We start from the raw sequence: 10,365 nt of genomic DNA on the forward strand, positions 1-10,365 counted from the left end.
GGTCGCCATGAGCCAGCGGTACACCATTCGCCGAGAGCTCAATCACTGGAATGATTACATTTTTCAAAATTCCAGCTTTCAATTCATCAAGTGGTTCTTCAAAGCAAGAAATGAATTGATCCGACTCAATAAGTACTCATTCAACGGGAACAGACTCTGCTCATTGTGCAATAGGAAGGAGGAGGAGGATGTCACGCATTTCATTGGAAAATGTCCCATACTTGTCGAGTTCAGATGGCAACACTTTGGCAGAGCAGCATTGTCACGGGAAGATCTGAAGAACTACCTAAACGGAGATGACTGGCTAAAGATAGGTGCATACTGTGTTGGTGCATGGAAATACAGACACTACTTGATTTCAGAGTTCAATGGATAGTGCGTTGTGAACTGTTGAATGAACACTAAGGGAAAAGTATTTTAATAACAAGAATGTGTAATTCTGTATGGAGTCTACTCATGACAAACCTCACCCTGACGGTCGTTGACCAAGGGTTTAATGCTTTTTATAATTAAAATTATGTTCTTGTATAATATTATCTAGGAAACAATGTTAAAATAAAAGCAATTATTCATTCATTCATTCATTCATTCATTCATTCATTCATTCATTCATTCATTCATTCATTCATTCATTCATTCATTCATTCATTCATTCATTCATTCATTCATTCATTCATTCATTCATTCATTCATACAATACAGCAAAATTAAAGATGAATTTACATAATATAGACTAAGAAAATAATTATTGAACTGTATATGATATGAAAAAGCAATTTGTAATATAAACTATAGATAATTATATTGTTATGCATCTACATAAATTGGCGGAGCATTGGACATATCAATAGCCCTTTTGTAAACGGAATAACAGAGAGATTAGTAACTGAACAGCTGTCCCAACAGTATCTTGACGAGTCAACCTAGTACATAAAATGATTAAGAATAAAATTGAAGAAGAAAAACAAAAACGTACTGAGAAATTGAATGTTAATCGTGAGAAGAATGTTGAAATGAAAACGAGCCACACATAAAATCGACATTTAATAAGAAAACAAAACCGAAATTCATCAAAGTAAATTACGATACAACACAGCAATTAGCTAGGAATCCTAAAGCTATCCAAAAACGCCCTTTTAAATTTCACCCTAACAGAATGAAACGGCCTAAAAAACCGGTGGAGGGTAAGAAAAAGGATTTATTTGTTACAGGACGTGATGGTACTGCCCCTAATTCTCCTGTTGCTTGCCCCAGCAACGTCTTATAAGATGGTAGATTTGAGCAGAACATCTGGAAGTATAGCACCTGAAGCTTTAGACCTTGCATAAAATTTTCTCAGGTTTATTTGAAACTTTTTGTAGTTAAAATGTTTTGTTAGTATGTTTTAAGTATTCGCTATATATTTTAAGGGTGGGGACTCTCCCCCCCCGTGGGGCGGTAACCCCCCCCCCGTAAACCATAACCGGAAAATAAAAAAAAATAACGGAATCGTATTTTACATATTATTTGAAGAAAAAAACTTCCTTACGACTTTTCCTGAAAATGCTTTCCCTTGGAGTTACAGCGGTTTGAAAATTTGAATTTTCACCCCTCAAATCCACGGTTTTCCCTTAATAAATCGAAAAGTACACGTCAGAAAATGAAGTTTAATGGCTTAAAAGAAAGCTAATTGAAACTGGGAAAAAATCAGCTTTTTTTGCGGCTATTGGGAAAATAGTTACAGTTCATTTTTGGCCGGAAGAAAATGGCCTGTGGAAAGCGAGGGAAATTTCCGAACTGAAAATCCAAATAGCAGGTGCTTAAACATATAATTTCACATACTCACACAAATTTTGATGTACTTGCTAAGTACACTTTTTGATCCAGACAATTTTATGTAATTCGAAACGTGCATTTTTTCAACGATTGTTACAGTTTTCCAGAGAAAATAAGAGTGGGAAATGTATTCAGTATACAATAAAATTACACATATGTTTGCCGCCATTTCCACGAGTTTTCCGAAACTTTTTTTCCCCGTGCAGGACCCGTGTATCTTATAACATGGCCATTTTTAGCCCAAACAATCCACAACCAATCCTCAAAAATAACGCTGACATTCTAGAACAACAATTAGCAACTACTATGGGAGACGATAATACTGTTTGAATATTTTAAATAATGTAACTTTTTAAACAATTTAAAAAATTGTAAAAATATTTTATTTATTATAGAGTGTACTTTGGTTTCATTAATTATTGTTTCAAATTATTTTTTATATCGGTACCCTTTAAAATAAAAAAAAAATTCATGAAAATCGAATGCAATTTAGCACTTTTGCCCTTAAGGGTTGCCCTTTGACCCATAAAATTGCAGGGAAAATTAAATTTATAAAATTTTTGTTCTAATTCTTTAAGTTGCTTGCTTCCCATTAAAACAACATTCAAATAAATTTTTATGATAATTTAACGCTACATACACATTTTGCCCTTAAGGGCTGCCCTTTGGGTTTTGGATGATGGAATATATAAGTTTCAAACATTTCAATTCATTTTTTAAATCGCTGCCCTTTTAAACACACGCAGTAAAAATTTTATTGAAATATAACGAAAGTTACCAAATGTTGCCCATAAATGTGCCCTTTTTAACCCTTCCGTTGGGCTCATTTTGTATCTCACATTGGTATTTAACTAATTTTTAATATTTCAAAAAAATTTGGGCCTTTAATTAATTATTTTCGCATTTTTTTCGAAATTTTATAACTTTTTTTTATTTTACCCATTTTACCCCTTTTTAACCCTTAAAGGGTTAAATTCAATTTACCCCGCCCTGAAAACTTATAGCGTTTTTTCTACACATCCTAACGAACAATTTGAGCTATTAAAGATTAAAATCGAGGCTGTGGTTTTTTTTTTGTTTCACTTTTCGATATTTACGGTTTCAGGTGCTATACTAGTATTGCTCCAATCAAGATACAAAATTCTCATAAAATTAATGAAACTTTTACCTATGTTCATAATATCAATACTAGTTATTTACGTTTAGAATTAAGTAATATTGAAACATTTGTTGATATTCTCGCTAAAAGGAATAATATTGATAAGAGTCGCTTAAGTATGATGAAATTGAATTTGAAATACACTAAGAATAAATTGAATGAGATTCAATCAGTTAATTATAGGCAGAAAAGAGGTCTTTTTAATGGGTTAGGATCCGCGATTTCGTGGATCACTGGGAACATGGATGCTGATGATAAGGAAGATATGACAAAATTTTGCAGACAGTCCAATCTAATGAATATCATCTTAGTAACAATATAGACAAGCAATTTGCTGTAAATCAGAAATTAATTTACGAATTCAATAATGAGATGAAAGTAATCAGAGCGAATAATCTAAAAATCAGCAATTACTTTAATTCTTTGTTCAATGAATCCAACCGAATGGAAATGAATCAGCAATCCTCTTTGTTATTCGACTCGCTCCTACTTCTGAGTAATAAAATATCTGACATTGTAACTAGTCTCGAATTTTGTAAATTGAAAATACTCCATTCTTCTATTATTTCTCATGATGATCTTTTTCTCCTACAAAAAACTCAAATGTCAGCTTTATTTCAAATAAAATTAGTGTGTTATGGAAACTAAGCAAAATACATTGTGGAATATTTAAAGAACATATTTCATATTTTGTGGACGTACCGCTATTGTCAACTGTTTATGAAACGTTTTTTCTATTGTCTTATCCAGTCATTGTCGGTAACGAAATTTTAACAACTATTGCGCATCCTTCTTTTGTTATTCGAAATGACAAATTATTTTCTGGAAATTGTGAACTCATTTATGATGATTATTATTGTAGTGCAGTAAGCGAACTTAATGATATATGTATTGAGCAATTATTAAATGATAGGAATCTAGACGGATGTAGTAAGGTAGTTTTGAAAGACGGAGATTCTTTCATAAAATATGTAGAAATAGTTGATAGTTTTATATTATTTAATTTTAGTAAATGTATGGTTCTGAATACTGATGTGAACAAGAATATTACTCTTTTTCTTAATAAGAAAACGCAATTGTTGAAAATTAATAGCTCAGAAACACTGATTGGTTACTACAAACCAAATATATTTTGGGAAAACGAAATAATTGTACTTCCAACTGAATTTGTAGAAAACAAACGACTACCCAACTTCAACTTTGATCAAGTACATACTGCTAATATAAATTTTCAAAAACTTGATGTTCTAGATGAGTTACCTCTGACCGATAATCGAAACCTATGTATTATTCTATTGCTTATTTTTACTGTAATTTTATTGATTGTTATAATATTTCTCAAACGGCTGTTTATCTGGCACAAACTTTGTAACTTAGCCCTTTTGCTGCCGTATAAATGTGAGCTCAATGTGTCTGACAGACCGAATTAATGTTGACATGGAATGAATCCATCAGTAGCTTCTCATATGAAGCAGCAGTAACTTATAGTCTATTTCACTTTATGTACCCAATACTTATCCAACTGCACTGTATTTTTTCTTAGTTGATAATAAGAGGAAATATTATAATAATAATATTGGAAGAGGAAAAGATTGACTGTCTTCTCCACTATCACTACTACCCCAGGAAAATTCCAGTTCGACTTCATTAATTTAAGGATCTGAGCTAGGTAAAAAAGATTGAATTTCATGTTCAGAATGAATTTTACTTGAATTAACCATAACAAACACAAATTGACATCACTTCACAAACAGAAACAAGTCTACACTTTTAAATCACAACATACAACAAAGCTACACACACATGGCGCTTCACTGCAGCTGTTCACTGAAACCTAGATATCTTCGTTGAATGAAATCGGAATCAAATGGGACTTGGCTTATTATGTTGGCAACACTACAGACTATGTCTGTATTATGAACTAAAGGTGAACGAAAATATACGTGGATGGCACAGTGAGCTCAAAGATGGAAACGAATATATTCGGGCTTGGTGTGTCCAGACATACTTTTCAAAAACGAATATTTTCGTGCTTGGCAGTGAAAGGGTTAATGTGTTGTAAATCTGAAGTTGAAAATGATACTGTACAGCATGAACCAGAACAAATATGCCCCAGACTACCATGTACTTAGTTTATAATACTTAAAATATAATATATGTTTTTTATTTCTTTGAAGCTGAGGGCAGCTTCACTCTTAGGGGGGAGGAGTTACATCTGGTAACACCTAATATTATTGCTGACGCTGTATTCCATTGTAATGCTCGATCATAGTACTTTTAGTCAGTCTACTGCCAAACTTCACCGAGAGCACTTCTCTCTTTTTCGATGTATATTTTATAATTATTATGTGTTTGAAAATAAAGTTTTCTTTTTAAAAAGGTGTTTGGTTACCCCAGAACTATAACTTATGACAAGACTTTGATGAATTATTCTGCTGCTAGGTTTAAGAATGCCCTAACCATTGATACAGTGTTGAGCATCATTGCCTTTTACATCAAGTAGATCGTGTTTCTTGAGGCACCCAGAAGAATTAGGATTGCAGTCACTTTTTCCCCATCAATCCAACTTTAGATATTATGACTGGGACGATTTCCACTTTCTCCACTTTCTCTTGATGCCAGATATCCTTTATCTCAGCTGCCAGGGGGAGATACTTGGAAATCTGTTCACTATAGTAGTGTTACATGTTATGGCAGCATAGAATGCCAACATCTATTAAGGCTGTTTCCCTGGACAGCTTATTAATCAGGATTAAATGTGGCCTGTTATGTGGAATTGCTCTGTCAGTCAGGACAGATCTGTCTCAATACAGCTTGTGGGTACTTTTTTCTACTATTGAAGTTGGGGCATATTGATAGTAAGGGACTTCTCAACAATCAACTTATACCTTAATGCCAGGTCCTGGTGCAGTATGCCACAATACTGCATCAATCTAATAATAACTAACAATAAACTAATAATATCATTTTATTGTTATTTTATTTGAGTGGTTTAGACTCTGGCTTTGTAAACCAGAGGCCCCGGATTCTAATTTCGGCGAGGACAAATATTTTTCTTGGACCATTCCCGTGTTTCGGAAGGACACGTTAACCGTTGGTCCCCGCTACCTGAAAGCAGTCGTTATGTCATGTCTGGAACTGATCAGGTGCTACCTGAAAACTCTGAAACACCAGACCTGATCCAGCTAGGACCATCTGCATTTATTTATTTCTTTATCAACAAGGTTAGCTAGGAACTCCCCAGAGTAGTTGTCTATCAGTCTATCTGCCTGAGTGATGTTATTTCAATTATGTCCATATTTTCTTATCACAAGAAATGACCGCCTGCTAATGTACCACGCCACATACATCAGTATGACATCTTAACATATTTATGGGGCATTCAGCACATGTAAAAGACATATTTCGCTTTGTGTAATAACAATTAGCGATTTTGATACACACTGCCAGCCCATATTACGTTTTCTGGACATCTATCAGTTTATGGCTAGTGCATTCACATGGAACTCAAGGAAGGGTAGACTTGATTTTACCTTGCTGTCGCCTATTAAAAGTGAAGGACTGCTTTCTAGTGCTAGAAGTGAGAATGTTCAACTACTTGCCAAACTCAGTTGAGTGAAGCCCAGTGAATGTATTTAAGGTATTTAAGAACTCATTATTAATAGAATTTATCAACTGACAAGGAGTTTTTATAAAATCTGGCTATGACGCTGACAACAGCTTTTGTATTGTGTTTGTTTACAATGTTTAAACTAACCTACTTGACCTAATATATTCAAACAAGCCTGGCTATTGATCACAACATTGAATATGTTCAATCTCATGGTTCCAGGTCAATGCTAATACCTTTAATACCTTCTGCTTCATCCATTATAACCCACACTTGTGGAATCGATGGCGCCAAAAAATCAAAACACATTTAATAAAAACTGTAACAGTTCAGATGGCAGTGATACAGTGCTCGCGCTCTCAGTAAAAATTCGAATTATCACCCATAAATTCATTCATGCTAACAATACTCTACTTGACACTTGAATTGTAACAAAGACCTCATGCTGAGGTGTGATTTGCTGATTACCAGAAACTGCTGGGAATTTGCTCAGCTGAGCTAGCTCAAGATGTCATATTAAAAAGACCAATCACACCAAAAGACTATTAACACTTACAGAACCATTGGCCAGTGCTATAAATAAGTGTCTGGAGGCAGATTCCCAGATATCCTGAAAACCTCAAAGACTAGACCAATCTACAAGAAAGGCAATATTGACCAACCAGCAAACTTCAGACCAATATCCATTCCACCCACAATATTCAAAGTAGTTGTAACTATAATGTAGCAACAATTACAATTGGAAAATTATTCAGTCTTATATACAGACTTATCCAGTCTGTGTGTCTTACCACCCAATCTATCAACCTTTAGTCCAACAATGACACGGCATATTTCGAGCAATAATTTCAAGAGGTTCTGTTCAAGGATTAGTTGTGTTGACTGGTCTCTACTCCTCCAACACCAGAATGCAGGCTCAGATTTCTCTACTTTCTTCTATCTTCTACTGAATGAGTTTAACGAGTGCTTCCCACTTAGGACGCAGCCAAAGAAGAAAAATGTGCATCACCCTGGTTAAGCCAGGACCTGCTAAACCTCGGGGACTTGGTTCTAATGTTCTATCATAGATTTCGTGTTGATGGCTCCACACTCTCCAAAGCAACATATCTGAATTTGAAAGATCAATATCGTAGGGAGGCTGTTAGGGCAAAGCTTTCGTATAATGCAAGCCTTATAAGTGGAGCAGCAAATAGATGTTTGGCGGCATGGAGGGTCATTCGTACTGAGACGGCTTCTGCAGCTCCAAGAAGTGTTCCACTGACTGTGGATACTCTCAATGACCACTGGATTGACTCCATCCAGCAGATTAGGTTTTTAAAAGGTATTATTAAGCTTATTTTAGTTCCCTTGACTCAGTGTATAAACGAGTGTCTGGCTCAAAATATTTTTCCTGAGGAGCTGAAACTGGCAAAAGTTGTGCCAATTCTCAAAAAGGGTTGCAAAATGGACCCCAACAATTATAGGCCCATATCAATATTGCCTATACTGAGTAAGATTCTGGAAATTGTTATGGCTAGCCAATTGTATGAGTTCTGTGAGCTGAACGGTCTGTTTGCCGCCACCCAGTTTGGTTTCAGGTCGGGGAGGTCGGCTGATGGGGCTGTAGATTTAATTGTGAGAAAATTTTTTGAAAGCTTTGAGAGCGGTGACCTTGCTGGGTTGACCCTCTGTGATCTCAGCAAGGCTTTTGATACCCTCAACCATGAGATTTTACTAACAAAGGTTTCCATGTATGGTATTACTGGTGGTCCCCTGCAGCTTCTCCGTTCCTACCTCGAGGGCCGCATGCAGGCCGTTTTGGCGAACGGGGCCCTGTCACGGGTGAGGTGTGTGGATTGTGGAGTGCCGCAGGGCTCAATTCTGGGTCCTCTGCTTTTCTTGCTCATGATCAATGACGTAGCTCTTTCTAGGGACAGAATGGTAGTGTGTTATGCGGATGACACCTCCCTCCTGGATGTTGGCAGGAGTCTGGATGATGTGAGCACACTAATGCAGGCGTCCATGGAGGTGGCGGCTGACTGGTTCTCTGCAAACAGGTTTCTCCTAAATGCAGAAAAGACACAGACGATTGTTTTCAGCCTCAAGAATGATAAGCAGCATGATTGTCCTTCAGTAAAGCTCCTGGGTTTTATGTTGGATAGGAGACTTTCCTGGGATGAGCATATTCAAGGTGTCTGTTTCAGGCTGAGCAGGATCCTGTTCCTACTGAAGGATCTGAAGAGGTGCATTCCCGCGGCCTATCTACGCATGTGCTTTTTTGCTTTCTTCCAGAGTGTGATGGCTTATGGTATCACGCTTTGGGGCAGTTCCACCCATGTGAGGAGGGTCCTGCTTTTGCAGAAGAGGGCACTTAGAATCTTGTGCAATGCTGAACACCTTGTCCATTGCCACCCACTGTTTATAGAAGAGGGTCTTCTATCTGTTTATGGCCTGTATATTTTCAGATCTGCTGTGAATGCATTTGGTGACCTGGAGGTCCAGCCTGTCAGAGGAGACTCCCATGAGTACCGCACTCGAAAAAGATTAAGGCTGGATCTCCCATACTGCAGGTTGGGGAGGACGGAATCCAGTGTGGTCTACCTGCCAGGAAAGATTATAAATAAGCTGCTCATTTCAGTGAGGAGACTACCTGTGGCTGCCCTAAAGCGAAGGTTGAAGCACTTCTTGCAGGAGAATCCTTTCTACTCACTTAAAGAATTCTTTGAATGTGACAGTGCACTGGTGAGTAGATATTTTGACTAATTTTGGCGCTGTGATGTCCGCTGCTGGTTTTTGCCGTCTTTGGCTTTTATATTTTTCTCCTGACTTGTCTCTTGTGAGCATGCCCTGCATGGTCACTTTATGGACAGAAAGTTTATTATTATTATTAATTATTGGAATACTTTAAAAAGAACGACCTCTCCAATAATGATCAACATGGCTTTAATAACAAACGATCAGCAACAAGTGCCCTCATTACTGTGCAGTTTGCACTCTCAAGAGTAAAATTCAGAGTGATTATGAGTCGGGTGATGCACTGGTCATGACATGTTTTGATCTCAGTAAAGCCTTCGATTGTTAACTTTGTTATTCAATTTGGTTTGTAGAAAATCTAAATTCAAACTTTTCTGTTTTCAAATGTTTGGACTGGAAATAAGAAAATCAAAAGTGATCAGTGAACATAAGCTACTTTTTGGACTACTGTATTTATTGTGTATACATCAAAATTCTAAATATAAACAGTTTTGGGCTGTGCCTGTTGGTCCGTCAATACTATATAAAATAAAGACTATAAAATTTGCTCAAATTCTATGCTTTTGTACTTCAGAGCAAAGCTCGGTGCCCGGATATTTATAATATGTAATACAAACTGCAATAAGTTAACAACAGTTGAAATCTGGAAGCCACATGGTAAAGTCGGATTTTAAGCAGAGTAATTTACCTGTAATAAGAATATTCGGTTTTCTCCTTGTCATCTTCAATTATTACAAATAAAATAAGTAGTAGTAGAAGTTATTAATAAAATATAAAATAAATCAGTTACTTTCATAAAATTTACTAAAATATAAACAAATATTTATTAATACACATTGAGGTTATTTTAACATGTTGAACGAAACATATGATTGTCATGTCAAAATGTACTCACTGGTCACTGCCTTCTTAATAGTAATCTATGTTGGAAAATATCATGTAACCGAGAAAAAATATCTTTTAATAATACCAGTTCAACTAATTTGAAAGTTATTTGTGGATATAATTTGAATTAACAATATCCTTCAACAAATTGGCATGAGTATCA

General features: G+C 35.9%; 1 protein-coding gene across 1 annotated transcript in view; it reads right to left on the reverse strand.

Annotated features, from left to right (window-relative positions):
- LOC111058666 (adenylate kinase isoenzyme 6) overlaps nucleotides 1–10,223 on the reverse strand; it is a 30,032-nt gene extending 19,809 nt beyond the window's left edge. Inside the window, exon 1 of the mRNA XM_022346218.2 lies at nucleotides 10,006–10,223. Within this exon, the coding sequence (XP_022201910.1) occupies nucleotides 10,006–10,039 (34 nt within the window). The 5' untranslated portion in view covers nucleotides 10,040–10,223. The remainder of the gene's footprint in view (nucleotides 1–10,005) is intronic.
- Between the last annotated feature and the right edge of the window lie 142 nt (nucleotides 10,224–10,365).

This window comes from Nilaparvata lugens, chromosome 2 (assembly GCF_014356525.2).
Source record: "Nilaparvata lugens isolate BPH chromosome 2, ASM1435652v1, whole genome shotgun sequence".
Taxonomy (NCBI): domain Eukaryota; kingdom Metazoa; phylum Arthropoda; class Insecta; order Hemiptera; family Delphacidae; genus Nilaparvata; species Nilaparvata lugens.